This window comes from Anabas testudineus, chromosome 14 (genome assembly GCF_900324465.2).
Source record: "Anabas testudineus chromosome 14, fAnaTes1.2, whole genome shotgun sequence".
Lineage (NCBI taxonomy): Eukaryota > Metazoa > Chordata > Actinopteri > Anabantiformes > Anabantidae > Anabas > Anabas testudineus.
Window position 1 is genome coordinate 10470319 of NC_046623.1, and position 25634 is coordinate 10495952.

Sequence of the window (25634 nt, forward strand, 5' to 3'; positions counted from 1 at the left end):
ATGCTGTTGAGAGTGTAATGTTAAACATGACATCTAATGTTCATTCTTTAGTGAACAACATTAGGTTCACTCTTTTTTGTCACTCTAAAACTCAAGTTGAGAACAATTCCCTTGTTCAACAGGCAAGCAGAGTGAGCCACGTGGCCCTTCTTCTGGCTAGTCTCCATTTATTTGCTCAAGCGTTTAAGAATGATATGTGAAAACATGAGAGTTTGATTTTGCGCAGAACCTGTGGAGAAAGAGGCCCTGTTCTTCCTTCGATAGCTCAGTTGGTAGAGCGGAGGACTGTAGAGTGCATCATGGCAGAGATCCTTAGGTCGCTGGTTCGACTCCGGCTCGAAGGACGCGCTTTTGCATAGTTGTGTCCTGCGTATCTGGTCGCACGGCACGGCAGAGAGCCTTAGGTCGCTGGGTGGACTCCTGCTCGGAAGATGCGCCCTCTCATAGTGGTGTCTTGCTAATCTGTCCACACTGCACGTAATGTTCAGTCTTCAGTAAACAACGTTATGCTGTTAAGAGAGTAATGTTAAACATGACATTTAGATTTTCTGGACACCCTGGATGAAAAGCGTGCTTGTTTTTACTTTGATAGCTCAGTTGGGGGGGCCGAGGAGATTCTTTAAAAACGATTTCCTTCCTTGTTGAACAGGCATGCAGAGTGAGCCACGTGGCCTGTCTTCTGCTTAGTCTCCATTCATTTGCTCAGGCTTTTAAGAGCATCATGCTAAACACGAGATTTTGTTTTTCTGGACAACCTGCATCTAAAACCTTGCCTTCATCTTGCATGAAATTGGCATGGAAGCCATCAAGTCAAAATCACGACGTTGCACAGCTGCTCCATGGTGACTGCTTGGTTTTTGCCGGGCTAATCAAGGCAGCAATCCTTAGGTCGCTAGTTCAAATGGTCCACGGGATGGCTGTTCTTCCCCATCTAATGTTCATTCTTTAGTGAACAACATTAGGTTCACTCTTTTTTGTCACTCTAAAACTCAAGTTGAGAACAATTCCCTTGTTCAACAGGCAAGCAGAGTGAGCCACGTGGCCCTTCTTCTGGCTAGTCTCCATTTATTTGCTCAGGCGTTTAAGAATGATATGTGAAAACATGAGAGTTTGATTTTGCGCAGAACCTGTGGAGAAAGAGGCCCTGTTCTTCCTTCGATAGCTCAGTTGGTAGAGCGGAGGACTGTAGAGTGCATCATGGCAGAGATCCTTAGGTCGCTGGTTCGACTCCGGCTCGAAGGACGCGCTTTTGCATAGTTGTGTCCTGCGTATCTGATCGCACGGCACGGCGGAGAGCCTTAGGTCGCTGGGTGGACTCCTGCTCGGAAGATGCGCCTTCTCATAGTGGTGTCTTGCTAATCTGTCCACACTGCACGTAATGTTCAGTCTTCAGTAAACAACGTTATGCTGTTAAGAGAGTAATGTTAAACATGACATTTAGATTTTCTGGACACCCTGGATGAAAAGCGTGCTTGTTTTTACTTTGATAGCTCAGTTGGTGGGGCCGAGGAGATTCTTTAAAAACGATTTCCTTCCTTGTTGAACAGGCATGCAGAGTGAGCCACGTGGCCTGTCTTCTGCTTAGTCTCCATTCATTTGCTCAGGCTTTTAAGAGCATCATGCTAAACACGAGATTTTGTTTTTCTGGACAACCTGCATCTAAAACCTTGCCTTCATCTTGCATGAAATTGGCATGGAAGCCATCAAGTCAAAATCACGACGTTGCACAGCTGCTCCATGGTGACTGCTTGGTTTTTGCCAGGCTAATCAAGGCAGCAATCCTTAGGTCGCTAGTTCAAATGGTCCACGGGATGGCTGTTCTTCCCCATCTAATGTTCATTCTTTAGTGAACAACATTAGGTTCACTCTTTTTTGTCACTCTAAAACTCAAGTTGAGAACAATTCCCTTGTTCAACAGGCAAGCAGAGTGAGCCACGTGGCCCTTCTTCTGGCTAGTCTCCATTTATTTGCTCAGGCGTTTAAGAATGATATGTGAAAACATGAGAGTTTGATTTTGCGCAGAACCTGTGGAGAAAGAGGCCCTGTTCTTCCTTCGATAGCTCAGTTGGTAGAGCGGAGGACTGTAGAGTGCATCATGGCAGAGATCCTTAGGTCGCTGGTTCGACTCCGGCTCGAAGGACGCGCTTTTGCATAGTTGTGTCCTGCGTATCTGGTCGCACGGCACGGCAGAGAGCCTTAGGTCGCTGGGTGGACTCCTGCTCGGAAGATGCGCCCTCTCATAGTGGTGTCTTGCTAATCTGTCCACACTGCACGTAATGTTCAGTCTTCAGTAAACAACGTTATGCTGTTAAGAGAGTAATGTTAAACATGACATTTAGATTTTCTGGACACCCTGGATGAAAAGCGTGCTTGTTTTTACTTTGATAGCTCAGTTGGTGGGGCCGAGGAGATTCTTTAAAAACTGATTTCCTTCCTTGTTGAACAGGCATGCAGAGTGAGCCACGTGGCCTGTCTTCTGCTTAGTCTCCATTCATTTGCTCAGGCTTTTAAGAGCATCATGCTAAACACGAGATTTTCATTTTCTGGACAACCTGCATCTAAACCTTGCCTTCATCTTGCATGAAATTGGCATGGAAGCCATCAAGTCAAAATCACGACGTTGCACAGCTGCTCCATGGTGACTGCTTGGTTTTTGCCAGGCTAATCAAGGCAGCAATCCTTAGGTCGCTAGTTCAAATGGTCCACTGGATGGCTGTTCTTCCCCATCTAATGTTCATTCTTTAGTGAACAACATTAGGTTCACTCTTTTTTGTCACTCTAAAACTCAAGTTGAGAACAATTCCCTTGTTCAACAGGCAAGCAGAGTGAGCCACGTGGCCCTTCTTCTGGCTAGTCTCCATTTATTTGCTCAGGCGTTTAAGAATGATATGTGAAAACATGAGAGTTTGATTTTGCGCAGAACCTGTGGAGAAAGAGGCCTGTTCTTCCTTCGATAGCTCAGTTGGTAGAGCGGAGGACTGTAGAGTGCATCATGGCAGAGATCCTTAGGTCGCTGGTTCGACTCCGGCTCGAAGGACGCGCTTTTGCATAGTTGTGTCCTGCGTATCTGGTCGCACGGCACGGCAGAGAGCCTTAGGTCGCTGGGTGGACTCCTGCTCGGAAGATGCGCCTTCTCATAGTGGTGTCTTGCTAATCTGTCCACACTGCACGTAATGTTCAGTCTTCAGTAAACAACGTTATGCTGTTAGAGACGTAATGTTAAACATGACAATTAGATTTTCTGGACACCCTGGATGAAAAGCGTGCTTGTTTTTACTTTGATAGCTCAGTTGGTGGGGCCGAGGAGATTCTTTAAAAACGATTTCCTTCCTTGTTGAACAGGCATGCAGAGTGAGCCACGTGGCCTGTCTTCTGCTTAGTCTCCATTCATTTGCTCAGGCTTTTAAGAGCATCATGCTAAACACGAGATTTTGTTTTTCTGGACAACCTGCATCTAAAACCTTGCCTTCATCTTGCATGAAATTGGCATGGAAGCCATCAAGTCAAAATCACGACATTGCACAGCTGCTCCATGGTGACTGCTTGGTTTTTGCCAGGCTAATCAAGGCAGCAATCCTTAGGTCGCTAGTTCAAATTCAATTCAATTCAATTCAATTCAATTTTATTTGTAGAGCGCTTTTTACAATTGACATTGTCACAAAGCAGCTTTACACAACCAAAGAACAGTACATGAACAGTGTATGTGTATGAGTCATAATAATGTGATTGTCCCTGATGAGCAAGCCCAGGGCGACAGTGGCAAGGAAAAACTCCCTGAGAAGGCAACAGGAAGAAACCTTGAGAGGAACCAGACTCAACAGGGAACCCATCCTCATATGGGTGATTACATGCTGTGTAGGCAGCAGTCCAGTATAACAGTTAAAGTATTTTAAGTTAATATGGAGTCCAGTTAGTTATTGCAGGCAGACTAGTTCCATTCCTTGACTATCGAGCGTTGAGTCGAGACCTCCAAGAAACAGCTTCCGACGTCCGCCGAGGCCGGGACCGACATCATAGTAGCTTGTGACCAATCCAGTCTCCAAACGCATCCCAAAGGGCAAACGGTGGATCCAGGCGACGAGATCTCCAGCCAGAAGTTGGGCATCAGGACGAGTCAGACAGGTCCAGAGGGCAAAGGGTGGAATGACGTGTAGCTCGACAGAGAGACAGGAAGAGGGAAAAGAGAGAGGGAGAGGGAAAGAGAGAGAAGAGGAGAGATTGCAGTTAGTTGTATTCACAGTCAGATAAAGTTTGAGGTGAATGTATATTTAGTGTAGTGCAGCAGGGACTCCGGCAGGACTAACTATGACAGCCTAACTAAAAGGGTGGGTTCAGAAGAAAACACAGACATGAGGGCGCACTGGGATGTAGAGCAACCAAACACTTCACCATCAACAAACCCGAGTGATCAGTGAGAGTTGGGAAGACAGCATCTAAACATACCAGTTCACCATAAAGCTCTACGTCCATGAGTCCTTCCCAGATCTATTTACTCAAATGCTTGACTAAATAGGTAGGTTTTCAGCCTAGACTTAAACACTGAGACTGTGTCTGAGTCCCGAACGCTATTTGGAAGGCTATTCCATAACTTTGGGGCTTTGTAAGAAAAAGCTCTGCCCCCAGCTGTAGTTTTTAGGATACGAGGTACTGACAGGCAGCCAGCATCCTTTGAGCGAAGTAGGCGTGGTGGATCATAAGACACTAGCAGTTCACTTAGATAATGCGGCGCAAGACCATTTAATGCTTTAAATGTCAAAAGTAGTATTTTAAAATCAATGCGAAATTTCACGGGGAGCCAATGAAGTGTAGATAAGATAGGCGTGATGTGATCGTATCTTCTGGTTCGAGTGAGGACTCTCGCTGCTGCATTCTGAACTAACTGAAGCTTGTTTATGCACCTGGCTGAACAGCCAGACAGTAAGGCATTACAGTAGTCCAACCTAGAGGTGATGAAAGCATGGACTAATTTTTCTGCATCATTTAGTGACAAAATATTCCTTATCTTGGCAATATTTCTGAGGTGAAAGAAAGCTGTCCTGGTGACATTATCTACATGAGCTTCAAATGAAAGACTGGAATCTAGAATTACACCAAGGTCTTTGACTGTTGCACTAGATGTAACGGAAAGGCCATCTAGAGTTACGGTGTGGTCTAACATCTTGCTTCTAGCTGCAGATGATCCTATAACTAGTACTTCTGTCTTATCAGGATTTAGCAGAAGGAAGTTAATTAGCATCCAGTCTCGTATATCCTTTACACATTGCTCAACTTTATTAAGCAGTTTGATCTCATCTGGTTTTGATGAAACATATAACTGTGTGTCGTCAGCATAACAATGAAAGTTAATACCATGTTTACGGATAATGTTGCCCAGAGGAAGCATGTAGAGGGAAAAAAGCAGGGGGCCTAAAACTGAACCCTGTGGAACACCAAACTCCACTGGAGAGCATGTGGAGTAATCGCCATTTAGATCTACATACTGATAACGATCAGTCAAATAGGACCTAAGCCAGGAGAGGGCCGTTCCCTTAATTCCAACAACATTTTCTAGTCTGTGAAGGAGAATGCTATGGTCAATAGTGTCGAAAGCTGCACTGAGATCGAGTAGCACAAGCATAGAGACACTACCCTGATCAGAGGCCAATAGGAGGTCATTTACTACTTTAACAAGGGCCGTCTCTGTGCTGTGATGAGGCCTAAATCCTGACTGATAGAGTTCATGTATGTTATTTCTATGAAGATACGAGGATAGCTGCCCAGCTACTATCTTTTCGAGAATCTTTGAGATAAAGGGGAGGTTTGATATCGGCCTGTAATTTGACAGCTGACAAGGGTCGAGATCAGGTTTCTTGATTAGCGGTTTAATAACTGCTAATTTAAAACACTTTGGGACATACCCACAGCTGAGTGAGGAATTTATGATTGTCAGCAGGGGTTCTATTATTTCTGGCACTATCTGTTTTAGAAAGTGTGTCGGTATAGGGTCTAATGTACAGGTTGAAGATTTTGCAGAAGAGATGAGTGAAATTAGTTCATTCTCTTCAAGAGGAGTAAAGTAATCTAGGTACTGATCTGCTGAGGTTAGCTCGTCACCTGCGTCAACTAAATTGTCTGGTTTTAAAGCTTGAATTTTCTGCCTTATATTTACAATTTTGTTATTGAAAAAGTTCATGAAGTCCTCACTACTGCACAACGTTGTTGTGGAGATATCTGCAGTGGTTTTCTTTCTAGTTAATTTGGCTACTGTATTAAATAAAAATCTAGGGTTGTTTTTGTTGTTTTCTATGAGAGTGGAGAGATACGTTGATCTAGCTGCACTAAGAGCTTTTTTATAGTTCAGGATGCTCTCCTTCCACGCTATCTGGAATACTAACAGTTTAGTTTGGCGCCATTTACGTTCTAACTTTCGAGTAGTCTGTTTTAAGACGCGCGTGTCATCGTTATACCAAGGAGCAAGTTTCTTATCTCTAATGACTTTTCTTTTAACTGGAGCTACTTTATCTAAGGTATAATGTAATGACGACTCGAGATATTCAGTCGCCTGGTCTAGTTCTGTGGTGTCAGACGGTGATCCAATCAAAGTTGATAACTCTGGAAGATTACTAATAAAGCTCTGTGCGGTAGTTGATGTAAATGTACGTTTAATGCGATAGCGCGGCGCTGAGTATACATTGTTAATATGACACACTGTAGTTGAAACAAGATAGTGGTCTGAGATAACTTCAGACAGTGGGAGCGTAAGTAAATTTCTTATACTTAAACCGAATGATATTATTAAATCTAAGGTGTGACCCGCTTTATGAGTGGGTCCTACTACACACTGATCTACTCCTAGCGAGTCCAATATGGACATAAATGCTGTTCTCAGAGGGTCTTCTGGATTCTCAAAGTGAATATTAAAATCTCCAGCAATTAACGCTTTGTCTACAGAAACAACTAGGTTAGAAAGGAAATCTGCAAATTCACAAAGAAATTCAGAGTAGGGCCCTGGGGGTCTGTAAATGATAATTAGCGGGATCGGCTGAGCAGACTTTATATTTGTATCTATACTTGTTATGTTACTATAAAGACATTCAAAAGCTTTAAATTTGTGTACATGCTTTTGTACGATAGTCAGTTTATCATTATAAATAACTGCGACACCTCCTCCTCTACCAGTCAGACGAGGCTGGTGAATGTAGCTGTATCCAGGAGGAGTTGCTTCATTTAAAGCTACATACTCGTCCTGTTTAATCCAGGTTTCTGTTAAACAGAGTATATCAAACTCCTGATCTGTGATAGTTTCATTAACAGTTCAAATGGTCCACGGGATGGCTGTTCTTCCCCATCTAATGTTCATTCTTTAGTGAACAACATTAGGTTCACTCTTTTTTGTCACTCTAAAACTCAAGTTGAGAACAATTCCCTTGTTCAACAGGCAAGCAGAGTGAGCCACGTGGCCCTTCTTCTGGCTAGTCTCCATTTATTTGCTCAGGCGTTTAAGAATGATATGTGAAAACATGAGAGTTTGATTTTGCGCAGAACCTGTGGAGTAAGAGGCCTTGTTCTTCCTTCGATACATCAGTTGGTAGAGCGGAGGACTGTAGAGTGCATCATGGCAGAGATCCTTAGGTCGCTGGTTCGACTCCGGCTCGAAGGACGCGCTTTTGCATAGTTGTGTCCTGCGTATCTGGTCGCACGGCACGGCAGAGAGCCTTAGGTCGCTGGGTGGACTCCTGCTCGGAAGATGCGCCTTCTCATAGTGGTGTCTTGCTAATCTGTCCACACTGCACGTAATGTTCAGTCTTCAGTAAACAACGTTATGCTGTTGAGACACTAATGTTAAACATGACAATTAGATTTTCTGGACACCCTGGATGGAAAAGCGTGCTTGTTTTTACTTTGATAGCTCAGTTGGTGGGGCCGAGGAGATTCTTTAAAAACGATTTCCTTCCTTGTTGAACAGGCATGCAGAGTGAGCCACGTGGCCTGTCTTCTGCTTAGTCTCCATTCATTTGCTCAGGCTTTTAAGAGCATCATGCTAAACACGAGATTTTGTTTTTCTGGAAAACCTGCATCTAAAACCTTGCCTTCATCTTGCATGCAATTGGAATGGAAGCCATCAAGTCAAAATCACGACATTGCACAGCTGCTCCATGGTGACTGCTTGGTTTTTGCCAGGCTAATCAAGGCAGCAATCCTTAGGTCGCTAGTTCAAATGGTCCACGGGATGGCTGTTCTTCCCCATCTAATGTTCATTCTTTAGTGAACAACATTAGGTTCACTCTTTTTTGTCACTCTAAAACTCAAGTTGAGAACAATTCCCTTGTTCAACAGGCAAGCAGAGTGAGCCACGTGGCCCTTCTTCTGGCTAGTCTCCATTTATTTGCTCAGGCGTTTAAGAATGATATGTGAAAACATGAGAGTTTGATTTTGCGCAGAACCTGTGGAGAAAGAGGCCTTGTTCTTCCTTCGATAGCTCAGTTGGTAGAGCGGAGGACTGTAGAGTGCATCATGGCAGAGATCCTTAGGTCGCTGGTTCGACTCCGGCTCGAAGGACGCGCTTTTGCATAGTTGTGTCCTGCGTATCTGGTCGCACGGCACGGCAGAGAGCCTTAGGTCGCTGGGTGGACTCCTGCTCGGAAGATGCGCCTTCTCATAGTGGTGTCTTGCTAATCTGTCCACACTGCACGTAATGTTCAGTCTTCAGTAAACAACGTTATGCTGTTGAGACACTAATGTTAAACATGACAATTAGATTTTCTGGACACCCTGGATGGAAAAGCGTGCTTGTTTTTACTTTGATAGCTCAGTTGGTGGGGCCGAGGAGATTCTTTAAAAACGATTTCCTTCCTTGTTGAACAGGCATGCAGAGTGAGCCACGTGGCCTGTCTTCTGCTTAGTCTCCATTCATTTGCTCAGGCTTTTAAGAGCATCATGCTAAACACGAGATTTTGTTTTTCTGGACAACCTGCATCTAAAACCTTGCCTTCATCTTGCATGAAATTGGCATGGAAGCCATCAAGTCAAAATCACGACATTGCACAGCTGCTCCATGGTGACTGCTTGGTTTTTGCCAGGCTAATCAAGGCAGCAATCCTTAGGTCGCTAGTTCAAATGGTCCACGGGATGGCTGTTCTTCCCCATCTAATGTTCATTCTTTAGTGAACAACATTAGGTTCACTCTTTTTTGTCACTCTAAAACTCAAGTTGAGAACAATTCCCTTGTTCAACAGGCAAGCAGAGTGAGCCACGTGGCCCTTCTTCTGGCTAGCCTCCATTTCTTCCTTCGATAGCTCAGTTGGTAGAGCGGAGAACTGTAGAGTGCATCATGGCAGAGATCCTTAGGTCGCTGGTTCGACTCCGGCTCGAAGGACGCGCTTTTGCATAGTTGTGTCCTGCGTATCTGGTCGCACGGCACGGCAGAGAGCCTTAGGTCGCTGGGTGGACTCCTGCTCGGAAGATGCGCCTTCTCATAGTGGTGTCTTGCTAATCTGTCCACACTGCACGTAATGTTCAGTCTTCAGTAAACAACGTTATGCTGTTGAGAGTGTAATGTTAAACATGACATCTAATGTTCATTCTTTAGTGAACAACATTAGGTTCACTCATTTTTGTCACTCTAAAACTCAAGTTGAGAACAATTCCCTTGTTCAACAGGCAAGCAGAGTGAGCCACGTGGCCCTTCTTCTGGCTAGTCTCCATTTATTTGCTCAGGCGTTTAAGAATAATATGTGAAAACATGAGAGTTTGATTTTCCGCAGAACCTGTGGAGAAAGCGGCCTTGTTCTTCCTTCGATAGCTCAGTTGGTAGCGCGGAGGACTGGAGAGTGCATCATGGCAGAGATCCTTAGGTCGCTGGTTCGACTCCGGCTCAAAGGACGCGCTTTTGCATAGTTGTGTCCTGCGTTTTTGGCTGTAAGATCGGGTAGGTTTGGTCTTGTCGTGTAGCCTCGTAATGTTCATCAAGTGTCCTTGGGAGCACTGCAGTGTTACTCCCAGGCTCAGAAGAATGTAATGTTAAACATGAGATTTTGATTCTCTGGAGATCCTTAATAAAATGTGTTTCAAGAGAAAATGACATGACAGATTCTGTCTGTAGTGAATCAAATCAGTAAGTACATCTTCCACTAATCATATTACTGATTATTTGAGAGTCATCATCTTTCCGTGGAGAATCAAATATCTGACCTCATCTTTCTATAGCCACTCGCTCTGCTGTGTCCATGTTTAACATAGCAACAACCAAACCGCCATATATAAACATTCCTCGTCCAGCATCCACCTGCCAGATTAAATGCCATTGCATTTACCTTTGATTTATTGGGTATGTTTACTGACCTTCCTTACGTCCTGGACCTCCGCCTCCGGCTGGTTAATTGTTCACAGAAATTGTACTGAACACATTTCTGAACTTTGACCTAAGTGGGAAAAAGATAACTGTTAAAAGTCACGTAAAAAGTTACCCTTTTCGCCCTATCACTAAATTATTATTAATACAAGTGGCGTTCATAAATTAACCGAAAGTATAAGGTTAGCGTTAGCTAGGTACGTTATTAATATCTAGCATGGACGTTCATCTAGCGCTAATGTAACATCACCGTTGCTAACGTGTTAGCTAGCTAATTGGATATTCTCTTTACAACTTTAGCTTGCTCAACTGTTAAAGAACACATTAGCATGTTGCTGGCTATTTACTTTACCACCGTTACTGTATTTACAATGTCAACTTGCTGAAATAAACTATTAAGTTAATGTTGAGTTACATGGGTGCCTTTTAAGCTAATTTTGCACAGTACTGATATCCTCTCCGTGAATAAAATGAACGCTAACATTACCACGGTGTAGTATAAACGTAGTATTTTACCATTAAATTAATTATTAAGATTCGACATTCAGAAGTTGGCATGAGAATGTACTTAAGTAAGTATGTAGTTAACTTCAATTAACCTGGTCGCTCGCTCCAGAACCTCTGGCAGTGCCCCGCTACAAGTGGTTTCTCATGGTGTTCACCAAACATCTCCTCAAGAGACTGGAGGATATTCAAGATGGCGTCACCTCCACATGAAAATGGATTCCACTAAAAAGGTAAGAGGTACAGTATGAAGCTCTGTTGGTGTATTACAGTGATAACATTTGAGAATATCAGTTTTAAAATGGATTTCTATATATCATCCTTGTCCAAATGGATTAGTTATGCAATCCTTTACATTTACATATACACCAAAAGACATATTTACTATATACATTAATTGAAATTATTTTTCAGAGAGACCATATTAATTACTAGCACATCTATTTTCAGGTCACAAAGTTATGTTATTAGTGATCTGCACATAATGGGGAACTCCTCTTTCACATACTATAGTATTTTTATAGATACTGGCATTAGTGCCAGTAGAGTTAAGCCTTACATTATTACAGAAAACGCATAGTGCTTAGATTTCACAACCTTTTAAGATACTTTGCAACCTGCCCTAAACTTATTACTGAACTATACCAATACTACAGTAATTTTTTTAAAGTTTCCTGTAGTATCTGGGTATATAAGACAAATGTTTATTAAAAAACAGAATAAAAACAAAATGAATTGAATTAGTGAATTGAATGTTCTTTGGTAAATTTGGATTTCTGCCCTAGGTGACAAAAATGTTTTCCTTTTTTCTCTTCTATCTACTGTTTTTGTCACGCCTTTTATATACTGTAAAGATTTCACATGAAATACAAAAATATCTTTTATTTTATTGTAAAGGAATATCTATGCTAACTGTAAATGACTTTGATTCACTCACTCTGTGCCACATGTAAAGCCCCATTTTCCTCTTTGCATTGTGTACATATCCTGTTGCTTCAGTTCCCCCTATTGTGTATACTGCACAGAACATGCTTTATGTGAGCTTCATTGTTTGCCTAAAGACAATCAAAGCTTAAAACAGCTGGGCTGTAGTTTTTATGGGGCCTAACTGAAGTAAAAAGTACTCTAATAAATATTTGGTGTTATATTGAATATGTAGTTGCAGGAAGTTGTACGTACAGATTCATAATAAGCTTCTGTAGTACCATGTGTTTTCCTGTGAAATAACTGTTCATTTTGGCCTGTACATATATTTGTTGACAACTAGAACAAGTACAACCACCACATTTACAATACTCTTTTAAAGTGAGCATGCATTGTGCCACCCAGTAGTTGCGTTAAGGTAAATTATGATAGCTAACACATTAATCTTATGTTTTTGTGATGAACTTTTGTAGTGTAAATATGTCTGAAGAAAACAAGACACCAAGATAAATGATTGATTGATTATTTATTGACATGTGTGATAATAACAAATCATTCACAACAGGACAGCAATGACACTAGACATATTCCGTTTCATAAGATGCTATAATAGTTCTCTCCATACATTCTGCTGGCAACAGTTTTGAATAAACTAGAGATGGGAGTGCCTGTGACTATATTGCTTAAAAAAAAAACAGATCTACAACAGGGGCATGAGACAGGAGTGGAATCGTTTTTCAATATGCTAAATACTCATTCTGTTGAATAGACAGAGATGAGGCTTCATCATTTTAAGGGGAATACCAAAACATTTAAATTGATTAGTTACACAAACTACACAATCACTGGACTGCACTGTGTAAGAGAAACTTTGGGTCTTAGGGAATTTGAACTCAAATATTCAATAGTACATAAGAGCAACATTATAAGGTTATACTGACACAAGTATATTAAAACCAACCTGGCATTTAATTTGTTTTAATGCTTGGTCCTGTGGGAGTGCCTTAACAGCAATGGCAAGTAAATACACGGAGGTAGATGTACAATAAATAGGAATGGCAATACAGGTGTATAAAGCTGGGTACAACTACTGTTTACTACTGTTTGTGGTTGCAGTATAGGGGCTATTATGTAAAGAATTATTAAAATGAATAACAAATATTATCCTTAAAATGGAGTGGCACTGGCATGTGAACACATTATCAATAGCAGTTGTGATTTGTGCAGTAGTTCCAACATATTAGGGAAAATAATGGCACCTGGCAATTTTGCCTAAAAACCTTAACCCACAAATGTTCTTTATGTTACTGGCCAGTGAGAAGCTCCTGTCTGCTCTGACAGTTTACCCTCCTCTACTTAAACAGCAGATACAAGACTACACTGAAATATTATGTATTTTAACAGCTTTCTGCTTATATAGAAATTTCTTTCATTACACAATAACTGTTTCACTGACAGTTTCACAAGGCCTAATGTTTTGCTTACTTTCTGAATTTAGAAATCTCCATAGTTGAAGTCATGACAGGAAAAAGGAGAAGAAAAACATGTTACACTGTTCAGTATGATGTATAATGTTTGGGTGCTGACCATGGCCATGTGCTGCAGAACAAGCATTAGTAGCTACTGAAAAACACATTATTGATTCCTCAGACTGTTATTGGCAAACGGAACAAATCATCAATAGTATTATTCTATGGGTACAAGTGAAACAAAGTCATTAACAAAAAAGAAAAGAAAAGCAAAAGATGCCACATACTGTACAAATAATAAAAAAGGCTTCATGGAGTCATTTGAGATTTTTCTTCCCTATTTAGGACAGTTTCAGCATCAGTCACATCTTTACAACACTAAGACACTAAGTTAAGGATGGAATGGACATGTTTTCACTGGGAGGTAAAAATGAAAATGGGGAATTATATAAGAGAATTCAATAAACACTGCCTGTCCAAACAAAAAAATGGCAAATTATGTTGGACTGCCTTTAGCTTTGACTACGGCACGCATTCGCCATGGCATCATTTCAATTAGCTTCTGCAATGTCACATTTATTCCTGTACAGAGCTGCATTCATTTTTGTCAAGATCTTGTATTGATCATGGGAGAGTCGGGCCGCTGTGTTAAGTCTTCAGGCACATCCCAAAGATTCTCAATGGGGTTAAGGTCTGGACTCTCCATGTGTGAAAATGATGTGTCATGCTCCCTGAACTACTCTTTCACAATTTGAACCCGATGAATCCTGGCATTGTCATATTGGAATATGTACGAGCCATCAAGAAAACAGATGAACATCTTTTCCACAACCACAGAATTTGTTTTCTGACAAGGTTGTTTAAGAAATGAGAAGCTACTAACTGCATCAGTTAGGGTTAAATAAGTTGTTGCCAGCTTTAAATAATCATCCATGCAGTAATTATCCAATGGATGGCTCTTACCTATTTGCTTAGTTAAATGCAGATAGTGACTTTTTTTTTTGGACAGGCAGTGTATTTTCAGCTGCCAAAATAAAGGAATAAGCTGTATGTTTAAGTTGAGTGTGTTATACAGAACCAGAAGTACGATTACACTTCTTTTCTTCATTTGTCAGTGGTAAAATATTCCAAATTATACAGCATGCATCATGTAATGCTTGGATTCCCTTGTTTTGGCAGTTAGCTTCAGGTGACAGAAAATGATAAAACACTGCTGTTTGTTGCCAGGATGAAGCAGAATGGGTAAATAATAGAGCAAGTCAATTCTTCAGCACAGAGTCATACATCTGGTAGACGTACTGAGAAACCTCAGGTGCCCGACACTTCAGAGAGAGCTGTAAAAACAGAGTTACAGCGGGAGAAAACATCATTCATACATTCTGAAATCTGAAATATGAAGCTAATGCAGAGTGATCTAATCTTTCTTCATACTACTTATACTTTACAAAGATAATGTGCAAATAATTGGACATTAGTTAGTAAAAACCAATAAGTATACTCTACCGTGTAGTTGGGATTGCCAGGCTGAATGCGGAGCTCAGCCAAGACCCAGATGCCATTGGTTAGCTTGAGGGACTGGTACAGCATGTCCTGGCCTTCTACATTTCTCTTGGCAATGGTGTAGATGTTGTTATTCTGTAGCTTCCCTGATACTGTGTCTGCAAGATGGGAATTGAGTTTACTTTAGCTAATAGACATGTCACACTTCTATTCTACAATCTAGTTAAGGAACAAAGAGAAACAATTGAAGAGTTGTAATCACTACTGGAGGCATAATCACTATAGCTGCTACTACCACTATTATATACATGAGCTAATGCCTAATAGACTAATAATGGCATTAGGCTTATAACAGGATAAATTAGCTCTACAAAGATTTTATGGAACTGGCACGAACCAGATTTGAATAACCTAGGCAAATATTGTACAACATTGCCCCTGGTTTGAACAGCACACATGGGTTGTTAACCATCCTGTTGGCAGACAATCATCACATCAGATTAAAAAGGGAAAGAAGCTTAAGGTGTCCTTTTGGCAGAAAGAAATGGAAATGTTGAAGAATCCCAAGATAGGCATGTGGATAGATAAAGAAAACACAAGAGAGAAGAGTGAGGTCTTTGGATGAGTATTTGAAGCGATACTGGGCACAAACCTGAAAGCTGCTGTAAATGCTTTGGACTTAGGCCGTACCCCAGCCAAATAAGCACATCAGAAGATTCAGAGAAGGAACTAGTTTTACTATTAATTATTTTTTTAATTTTCTATTAAAAAAAACAACCACTGACTTAAGATTTATGTGTTGTGAAAGGAAAGATGTAAATTTAGATTCCAGTGGACAAAACAATTAACCTCATTAATATGTAAATATATGCAGAAAGCTACTCAAAACTCTAGAAAAACTCTTAGAATTTATATAGAGATTCACAGACATCATACTACTAGGAAATAAAGACTGTTTTGCAACTGAGGGCATTTTGTTCACGAACTTGCTTACCTGCATTTAGATGGCACTCCTTTATCTGATACTGTAGCTCATTCTCGTTGGGGATGTCTTTCCAGGTAGCCAGGAACACCTGCCGCTCTGCCCAAGGGGAAAAAGTAAAACTATCAGATCAACATTACCTTGTAAATACTGAAAACTGCTTTCTGCATAGTAAAAGACTGCATATTATTGGATGGTTGATAGATATGGAAATAAATAATGGCCAGTTTTTTAATACATGTAGGAACCATTTAACAGAGTTAAGCCAGAGGTCTGACGCATTCTATTGAGGCTTGATTGCTTCATTATATTATCTCAGATTTCCAACCTTGAATTCCATATTATGAATTTTATTTCCCTATTTGACTTAGTGATTAGTGACTATTTGCACTTTTTCTTTGTGTTCTTGCACTGTTTGCACTAGGTTGCACAGGATGCACTTTATGTGTTTTGCTAGGACAACTTAGCAGTCCTCAGCCCCATGTTTGTCTTGTTGCCGTTTTATGTAGCACCATGGTTCTGGAGAAACGTTGTCTCATTTCACTATGTACTGCTTCAGCTATATGTGGTTGGAATGACAATAAAGCTTCTTGACTTGACTTGACTTGACTTGAATTGCAGCAACCTAATATTTGATTTAAATATATACATATATAAAGCAATTACAATCATACCCATTTTTCCATCCTCAACAAAGAATATGTTTAGAGGGATGAGTACACTGAAGTAGAAGACGTCAATGCTGTTCTTCACAGCCACCTGTATACAAGTAAACAAAAGAGAACATAAATCTTAATACTCATCTTGATTGTTCTGTATGGCTGAGATGTGCTAAAATCTAATGGTGGAAGCAAAAAGAAACAGCATTGAACTAAATAAATAATAGGTTGTGTAAGTTGTGAACAGCTGGACAGCTTTATCACAGTAAAGCCCTCCAACTTGCATCTCTAAGGAAGAAAGTTGAATCCAAGTTTCTAATGTTTCGTGCTTTTGCTTTTTGCTTGCCAGCAAGTGAATCTTTCTGTACCTGCAGATTGTTGAGCGGGTCCATCTTCATAACTGGGCCAATGGTGTTGATAGGCAGTGAGATTTCAATGCTCTGGCTGGGCATCAGTGGAGTGTGAATGGGTAGAGGACTGGTAGGGATCATCCCAAAACTGTACGTAGAAAACAAACAGTGCCTATCAGATATAGTTATTATGAACACACCAGTGGTCTCATTTCTCTGAAGGGGTCATATACTGTGCTGTAAACATGTCCAGGGGCATGACTGGAACATGTCCTGGCCACCATCTAGTAAGTAAGTAGTTTGGCGGGAAAACTTTGAAATTTATTCAGACACTTTTACTTTTGCACATGTGTCTGTGTCATAAATGTATTTTAAAGTGGAAAATTTTTTTATTATTTATTATTTTATCAGTGTAAATTTAGATAAGACTTTGTTGATGCCCCAAGGGGGAAATTCAGGTGCCACAGCAGTAAACTAAAAGTTACATTTAAAAAATCCAGCTTATTATACAAAAAGCTCAACAACAAATGATTTAATTTGCATAAGGTTTTCCATAACTTCATTTAAAGTTATTGTGAATAGTTTGATGGGCAAACGTTTTCTCCGTTTAAAAGTAAGTTAAATAAAAGTGAGTAAAAGTCTGAATACTTTCTAAACGTGATTTTTCCTGTGAGTTCTTGCACTGACCTGTTCTTGTTGAACTGAATAGCAAAGTCAGTCATGTGTTGCAGAGCCTTGTTAGTAAATGTCATGTCCATGTACATGTGGCCCTGGCGGCGAGAGAAGGTTCCCGAGATCTCCAGTCCCTTCGCTTTCACAGCAGGAAGCCACACCTGTACCAGTACCAGTACAGTCAAATTAACAGACAGAATATATTTTGTATACTTTAAAACTACAGCTATGTAATCTCACATTTCTACAGCTTCAATACTGACCTGGTCAGTAAGTACTTGTACATAATATAAAACACAATGTAGAAATTTGGCCTGAGATAAAACTTTGGGTTCAATTTGCCCTCCTGCGTTATATTTTACCCTCTCGCAGGTACCTGAAACAATATGTAACGACATCCGTCAACCAATAATAAATGTCCCTGTATTATTATTACAGAAACTGCCTCCATAGTGACACAGGAGACAGTTAAAAATGTTCAGACAATTTTAAATGTATTACTGCATTATTTATGTAAACTTTGGGATAACTGCTGACACTGCAGCTCTATGAACTTACTGCTTTAGAAGCTACGTAGCCTCCAGTGGTGATGGCCATGCCTGTAGAAAGCTCAAACAAGTCGTTGAGGCCACTGCTGACAGCTGGAGGTGCTGGTGTAGGTGATGGGGCAAAAGTACTGGGGACAGATGAGGGGATGAAGTTCTGACCCACCTAAAGCAATCACAGCAAGAATCACACACAAAACACACAACCTAAGTAACTACAGTTTTAGTTCTGTCAATCTACAAGAAGAATCACAAAGTCATGCCAAAGTAAGAGACAATTACTGGAACTCTTCAGAGATTATGAGTAAAAACTAAATTTCAAGCATATTAAGATTCTTTGATTAGCCAAGATCCTTAAGACAGAAAATGTGAATGTGATCAGTGAAATTAAGTGACTGTGAGGCCAGAGATGACAGACTAAAAAATAAACTGAAAAAAAATTGAATTGGTTTGAGTGTGGCAGGATAAATTCAGGAAGCATGCCGCATGCAGACAGGCAGGCTGCCAAACAGAAGGGCTTGACTTACTGCTGGACTTCCCCCAACACCTCCGCCCAGGTCTCCCCCCAGCTACAGGAGAGAGGAGAGGACCCAAAGACAGCATCCAAATATCACAGACAGACCAAACACAGACACAAAGACAGAGACAGAGACTTTCTTAGCAACCGCAACCCATCAAGAGGAGCCTTCACTTTCTGGGAAAATTATAATTACACGTAGTATATCACACACTGATATGAGACTAAAATCTGCAAGATGATATCAAGATGCCCAATTATTCCTGCTGCTTGGAGAAATGGGAAAGTTCTCATACAGAACTCATACAGGACCTAATGTATGTTTATTTTGTAAAAATACTTTAATTAGGCTAATATGTTACTGTACTAAATATGACTATTTCAGATACATTTGTTATTTCTAAACCTACATGAGTCATGTAATACAGAACATATTCAGTAAACATACATTAATATTATAATAACAAAAAACACCAATAATGTATTTGAAATTAAGGAGAAATTCCCAGTGATTTTATAAATTAAAAACAGGGGGCTCTTTCCTCCTTCATTTGATTGTTGTTGCCGCATTCATTTTGATTGTTGTTGCCAGCTTCACACTATAATAACCCTTATGCAAAAATAACGCACAATCCTATCTAGCTTGTCTTCACCATGAAACGGCCTCACCTTGATGTAATGGGGAATTAAAGCTTAAATACTATTTTAAAGAGATCAAGCTCACCAAGCTGTCCAGGCCTCCTCCCAGAAGATCCACTGCACCCATCTGCATGGAGGAGACCTGGGGGACATTGACTGGAGGGCCCAAGTCCAGGTTGAGCAGGTCACCCAGCAGGTCACCTTGGCTTGGAATCACATGTGGCTGTTCCATAGCAGCTGCTGGCCCTCCACTCACTGGGCTCTCACCTGTATCAATGCTGCCACAGGAAAAAACAGGGGACTAGTAAGAGACAGGCTAAAAATCATTGTCCATTGACAGAAATAAGATACACCATGCTACACTGGTGTACTGGGAGAACTAATCAATGGGCACAAGAATAAAATGATAGTGTAACTTTTAATTGTGATTTGTGAGGTCAAACTGTTTGTCAGTGAAAAACTCAAACATCTGTCCCATGATTTCCTGTTCATAAGCACCACTGGAACCATTTTCACACAAAGTATTTCTTCCTTATTTAGCATCAGTGAGACATGTACAGTGTATTGGGTAACTTCCTGTTCTCCAGAATAGCTGGTGGTGCAAAAAATGTACGTGTGAATACAGAAATGAGTGTTTAGATGTACAGTGTTGTATGTTGCTCTGTATTGGTTTGATGCCACATTTTATGAGACACCAACTGCTTTCAAGCCAGATGACATTGCTTAACTGCCCCAAAATGACCACCTGAGGTCTAAACTGGTGATTCTGTCAGGTGAAGAGTATTTTTATTTTTATCTAACATGCTGAAAACTTACATAACTTATCTTGAGATCTAGTTTCCCCCTAGACTCAATGCTAAGCAAAATGACAATATGTGCCACAATGGTTTGTAATGCATTGAATATTTTGTTCAGTTTCAACTATTGCATGTTAAAATGACACTAAATAATACAGTTGCATTACAGTTGGAAACGAGAAAGCTGAAAACAGAGGAAACAGGTTTTTTCAACAATCAATGCGACAGATTTAAGAAGAGGAAGACTGTGCCCTGTCTGACCTGCTGTGCTGGACAGGAAGGTGTTTCCTGTGGATTCCATGGCTGCCCTCCACAAAGGCGCTGGGGGGTTTGTGATAGACAGAAGCCAGCGAGCCAATGTGGCAGATAAGCTCATCCAGGAGCGTGGGCTCAATCAGGTCTGTCTCCTCTGATATCAAGGGCTTTTCAGACAACACCACCTCCTTGGCAGTCACTGGATCAGTTGACAACAGTCGCCAATAAATGTAGCCCCTGTCACGCAGATCAGGGTTGTCAGAGTCCTGTAGAAGGGGAGGAGAGATGTGCTGTATTTATTCAGTGCAAAACACAGATATTAACATATTTCTTATTCCAGCAGGGAATAAATGAACCAAACTCATATAAAATCTGCATTTTTTTCTACAATGACATCACTCACCTGAGTAGCCAGGCTGAGGACCTGCTGCACCAGCTCTTGAGTCTCTGATGGCTTCTTAAGGAACAGCTTGACGATGGCAGTCAGCAGAGTGAGCTGGACCTTTAAACCAAAACATACAAATGTTGCATTATGGTCTTTTTCGGTTTACAGTGGTAAAATGTATGATTTTAGTATTTGTAAATTTTTTGTGTTTTTGTCAAAAAAAACTTTTTAGTCTTTTACAATGAACCAACCTGAGTGCTCTCATCATGGAAACCCTCAAGGAAGCTCTCCAGCAACTCATCAGCGTTGTCGATCCTTTCAGCATACTCGCCAACGATCCATATCATTGCAGCACGAGCATCGGGCTCGTCTAGAGAGTCCAGATTCTCACAAAGGGTGGCAATGATGCTTTCATATCTAAAGAAGATAGTGTCTCAATGGTGAGAAGGAGACTGTACAAGCAGATTCCAGTTTTGATATACCATGTATGTATGTTTTGAGTTCTCAGTAGTTCAGTGAGAAACATACTTGTTGGGATACTTGCGGAAGATGTCCCTGATGACAACAATAGCCTCCTGAACCACATAGTTGACCTTGGTCTGAATCAGGTCGAGCAGGGTGCTGACACAGCGCTCAGCTGATTGCTGAATAAGTACAGGAGAGAGGCACCATGTCAATATTATTATATATTATGCTTGTGATGATATGTACACAGATTAATGATTACAGCATTTCTTACCTCCACTTTGATGGCGCAACGTCCAATGGCTCGTACGGCCTTACGCACAAAGTCAACATCCACCTCTGTGGCATATTCCTTCAGTTCAGCTAACACCTAAAAATGCCCCAAAACAGTGAGCAGTGAAATAAACTGTATGTGTAGACAACACCACACACACACACACGCATAATAAACAGCTTTAACAAACACTAAAATAATACATTTTAGCATGACAATCTATTAACAGAGAAGAGTAAGTTGCCAGTTTTGTTTCATGTAGGTACCTGGGCAATGTTAGCCTGAGAGGCCAAACGAATCATGATGTCCAGTTTCTCCAGTTTCACGTAAATAGGGTCATTGTACTTGACGAAGAATACCTTGATCTCCTGCTTCAGAATCTCAGGCCTGCACACATAAGCACATGCATTAGACTACTATTAGAGTATCATGGTTAGTAGCAATATGAAGTCCACTGAGGTAAAAAAAAAAATAACAACCCAATTTGTATTGTTTGTAATCACACACCTTTTCTGGACAATGAGGTTAATGTTCCTCAGAGCCACATACTGGACTTCAGGTTCTCCTGAGAGCAAGGTGACCAGTGGTGGAGACAACTTCTTCAGTAAGGTGTTGTAGTAGTCAGAGTCCTTGGGCAGCAGCTCTAAGAACTTCATAAGCACCTTGACAGCTGACAGCACCACAGCTGAGTTGGCATGAGACAGCCGGGGAGTGACGCGCTCACAGATGCTTCAAAAAGGAAACAGGGAAAGGTGAGAGTCAGTAAAAGCAAATTAACTAGTTACATTTAAATGCATTCAATTTTGTCAACATCACTGCCACCTTTGGGCCTCACGCTCATCCTTGGGGTTGTAGTTGGACAAGCAGTCCAGGATGAAAATCTGTCCCCACTCTGTGCACTCGTTGAGGGCTGTCAGCAGCTTGTTGATGTTCTGGGGATTAAGGTCCAGCAAGTTGCTATTGGGATGAGACTCACTGATCTCTGACAGGGCAGCAACCGCATTGGCCACAACCTAAAACACCAAGATGTTCTGTGACAAGAGCTTTAAAAGACATTCGTCATCATTTTACAATGGTTCGATTGGCTAATGCCTGCTACATAATGCTGTCTTTAAATAACAATAAGTGCATGTGTGCTCTGTTTTAATTTAAAGTATTATATATAATTTGAAACTGACTGAGACTGACTGATTTGAATTAAATCAAATATACTGTAACAACAATTATCAGACAAAACAGAAGCAAAGCAATAAAGGCTACATACTTTGATTAATTCTAATCTCTGAGTTAAAATGTATGACCTTTCCTTTATTTTTATGGGTTGTGCTGAAGAGCAGAGAACACATACATATGTCAAGCATTTACTAAAACGCATGACATGCATGACTGCCACCTACCATGGGGTTGGAGTCAGCAATGAGATCTCTGAGCGAGTCCAGGAAACCTTGGTCCTCTACCATTTGAGCATTGATGTCATGAAGTTTGGCCACACACACAGCTGCTGTCTTCCTCACGTATGGGTCCTCATCCTTTAGGCACTTCCTCAATGGCTCACACAGGTACTCAGTGATCTTATCCACCCGGATGCAGCCCATGGTGCGGACTGCCAGAGCCCGGATCAATGGGTTGGGGTCCTCACAGTCCTAGAAGGCAGAACAAGAAAATGATGTTAGATTTCATGGTCTGAAAGTCAAATTTCATAAGTTTACAGTTTAGGATATTATATACACAGCCAAAAAACAAAAAGTTCATTTAGAAACTTACCTTGACAAAGCTGTTTACAGCCATGATAGCCATGTCAGGCTGGCTCTTGGCGTAGTTCATTAAGTACAGGTAGACCAACTTCTTCAGCTCCAGGTTGTCAGTCTGCATGCAGTTGACCACATCTGGGAATAAAGAGCTGATAGAAAAGAATAAAAAGGACAAATGCTTTTCTCCTTTTAAGTTTTTAATCACCTGCAACCTAACAAACAAGCAACCCTAAAGGCCAGCATACAGGGACATTGAAACTTTGTGAACCTCTTTTTTAATTGATGCATAATCTGGAGTAAAATACCATTTACTGAAGGAACAGTTACACATACTTTTGCCACACTAATTTATGTACTTAGTCAGTATGTGATGGACACACTATCAAGGGGAATTGTTTTTTTGTTTTTTTTTCAGACAGCTGGTATTTTATATGACTTCTTGTTTACAGTACCTGACATCTTTGCCAACAGTCATAGCTGCAATGACCTTCTTCACTGCCTCTTTTCTCTTTTCCTTCTTCTCATTGTTTAGCTCTGCCTTCAGTTCAAAGATTTCTCCTGGAAGAGGAAACACAAAGTGATGCTGCAGAAAACTGTGACAGGGTACAATAAGATCACTTTCTCAACTCCACTGAATGTTTGATGCATTAAATAAATTCATCATTAGACAGATTGCAAAGGACAAAGTCTGATGAGCTAGTCAGGCATTTTCAGCACCTGGGCTTTCCTTGCTCACCTTTTTTGTTGGTTGTGAAATATTTGGAGTCAGTCATACTTGTGGTCCTTTAGATCTGTAAGAGGAAACACATAGATCTATTTACTGCCCATTCCTCTCTGAGATATTTTATGAAACCTCCAGCAGTCATACAGTTGATATGTATCTAATACCATTATCATCTTCAAATGGTAAATAGATTCAAACTAAAACATTAATACCAAACAACAATACTGACATCAGTTAGTCTGTTTTCTTGTATGAATCAATGTTAACTATACATGATTCTGTATTTATGATATGTTTCTCCCTTTAGGCCTGTATCGACATGTCTTTGTTTTGAAATTAAGTCTATGCTGTTGTAATAGTCACAGCAAATTCGTTGTAAAGCAGAAGACCACACAAACTCAGGAAGCAATGCAGTGTCAGCACTATTCAATGGCAGCTTTGTGATGTGGGTATCCATGATGGAGTGTTAGCACACAAGCCTATGATCTCCATGCACAATGCCACATGTTGGATTAAGTGTAGTGAGATCACAAAGATAACACCACTATTTGACCGCTGGGTAGTGAAAATATTTTGTCTGAAGATATGAATCAGACTTGACCATCTGGCAGTGGATAGACTATAGTATAATTGGAACCTGTCAGGAGAACCCTACCTAACTACATAGTAGTTACTAACTACACAGTAAATGCCAGGAGTGAAATTTGGTAGCAGATAGGTTTCTACGATATTGTGAAAAGCTTTCCAAGAAGAGACGACGCTATAAATTATATTCTACAATCTACAGTGTGGCTGAAATGTTCAACTGTAACACGCATATTTTTGTTCAATAATTTATGTTAGTGTCGGGCCGTTTGTGTCTTTTAATTTATTGACATAAATAAACAACAACTAGAATCAACAACCTAAAGCTACTGTGTGAAACCAGAAATAAAAGTTTTTTTATTTATTAAAGGAGTTTTTTGTTCCTTTTGTATGATGCTACACAAACATGTTTAATACAGAAACGATTTCCTTCAAAAAGACCGTGAATATTTAGCTTAATAGTGCAGGTTACTTTCACAACATATACAAGCTAATTAGCTTGTGTTATGTACGGGGGCTACATAAAGTGGCTAGTACCGATGTCTTTAATGTTAAGGTTATGTTAGCTAGCTTTATTTTCAATAACCTAAGCCCTCGCTAATCTATAACGTCAGCTATCGTTTAGCCTAAATTATACATGTTATTTAAAATAATGCATTTTGCGTGTGACAGTGCCTCGACTCTCAAACGTCAAGTTAGCAGCTGAACTATTGAACTATTGTCGCATCAGTTTCTCTTCGCTAACGTTAGCAAAGTGAAACGGCTGCATGCTAACTGCATCAGCTTGGTGACCGCCGCTAACTAACGCTAATCACAACTAGCAATGCTAACTAACGCTAGCTGATAACAACAAACAACAAACCCTACCAGCACCGGCACAACCACAATCAGAAACATATTCCATTCAATCGGTGTGACTTGTAACGTTATAGTATTAAATCTATCATCAAAACAGAAGAGTGACCAGCGGCCCAGTTTCTACTGCTATTGACAGGAGCTATGTTAACGTTAACGTAGCGAAATGTGCCCAGCAAACTCATAGACACGAAATCAGTACACAAAGCAATACAGCTGTAGAAACTGTGACCAGTAACATATTTCACATACCCAACTGAGTGGCAGCGGTAAAATCTTAAGTTACAGTGGGGTCAAGACTCAGGCGGATCCCTTGCCTGGTTTGAGGAAGATGGAGAATCTGGATCGTGCGGTGCGTTCACTGCCTTCGGAAGCTGGACGACTTTCTTCTTAAGCCTTCAAGGAAGTAGTACATAACACGATATGTTGTGTTAGAAACAACTTTGGCCGTC

General features: G+C 40.7%; 1 protein-coding gene and 8 non-coding genes across 10 annotated transcripts; 8 read left to right on the forward strand and 1 right to left on the reverse strand.

The window, feature by feature from the left end:
* The first annotated feature begins 254 nt into the window (after positions 1-254).
* On the forward strand, positions 255-344 carry trnay-gua. Its single transcript is given in 2 exon segments — positions 255-291; positions 309-344. It is a non-coding gene; the product is annotated as a tRNA-Tyr (tRNA).
* Positions 345-1152: 808 nt separating this feature from the next.
* On the forward strand, positions 1153-1242 carry trnay-gua. The gene is given in 2 exon segments: positions 1153-1189; positions 1207-1242. It is a non-coding gene; the product is annotated as a tRNA-Tyr (tRNA).
* Positions 1243-2050: 808 nt separating this feature from the next.
* Positions 2051-2140, forward strand: trnay-gua. The gene is given in 2 exon segments: positions 2051-2087; positions 2105-2140. It is a non-coding gene; the product is annotated as a tRNA-Tyr (tRNA).
* An 807-nt stretch (positions 2141-2947) lies between these two features.
* On the forward strand, positions 2948-3037 carry trnay-gua. The gene is given in 2 exon segments: positions 2948-2984; positions 3002-3037. It is a non-coding gene; the product is annotated as a tRNA-Tyr (tRNA).
* Positions 3038-7549: 4512 nt separating this feature from the next.
* Positions 7550-7639, forward strand: trnay-gua. Its single transcript is given in 2 exon segments — positions 7550-7586; positions 7604-7639. It is a non-coding gene; the product is annotated as a tRNA-Tyr (tRNA).
* An 809-nt stretch (positions 7640-8448) lies between these two features.
* trnay-gua lies at positions 8449-8538 on the forward strand. The gene is given in 2 exon segments: positions 8449-8485; positions 8503-8538. It is a non-coding gene; the product is annotated as a tRNA-Tyr (tRNA).
* A 727-nt stretch (positions 8539-9265) lies between these two features.
* Positions 9266-9355, forward strand: trnay-gua. Its single transcript is given in 2 exon segments — positions 9266-9302; positions 9320-9355. It is a non-coding gene; the product is annotated as a tRNA-Tyr (tRNA).
* A 416-nt stretch (positions 9356-9771) lies between these two features.
* On the forward strand, positions 9772-9861 carry trnas-gga. The gene is given in 2 exon segments: positions 9772-9808; positions 9826-9861. It is a non-coding gene; the product is annotated as a tRNA-Ser (tRNA).
* A 2404-nt stretch (positions 9862-12265) lies between these two features.
* ap2b1 (adaptor related protein complex 2 subunit beta 1) lies at positions 12266-25556 on the reverse strand. 2 transcript variants are annotated; one of them, XM_026371377.1, is made up of 22 exons: positions 25435-25556; positions 23755-23809; positions 23471-23576; positions 23032-23167; positions 22665-22910; positions 22090-22280; positions 21775-21996; positions 21534-21654; positions 21268-21363; positions 21057-21172; positions 20780-20945; positions 20547-20645; positions 20150-20409; positions 19177-19369; positions 18463-18504; positions 17949-18101; positions 17406-17551; positions 16737-16866; positions 16384-16468; positions 15722-15808; positions 14731-14885; positions 12266-14561 (listed from the first exon to the last, which is right to left on the reverse strand). In XM_026371377.1, the coding sequence occupies exons 2-22, from the start codon at positions 23789-23791 to the stop codon at positions 14487-14489; spliced, it is 2862 nt and encodes a 953-aa protein (XP_026227162.1). In that variant the 5' UTR covers positions 23792-23809; positions 25435-25556; the 3' UTR covers positions 12266-14486. The 2 variants fall into 2 exon arrangements, with proteins under 2 accessions (XP_026227162.1, XP_026227161.1); XM_026371376.1 differs by having other exon boundaries at positions 17406-17557.
* Between the last annotated feature and the right edge of the window lie 78 nt (positions 25557-25634).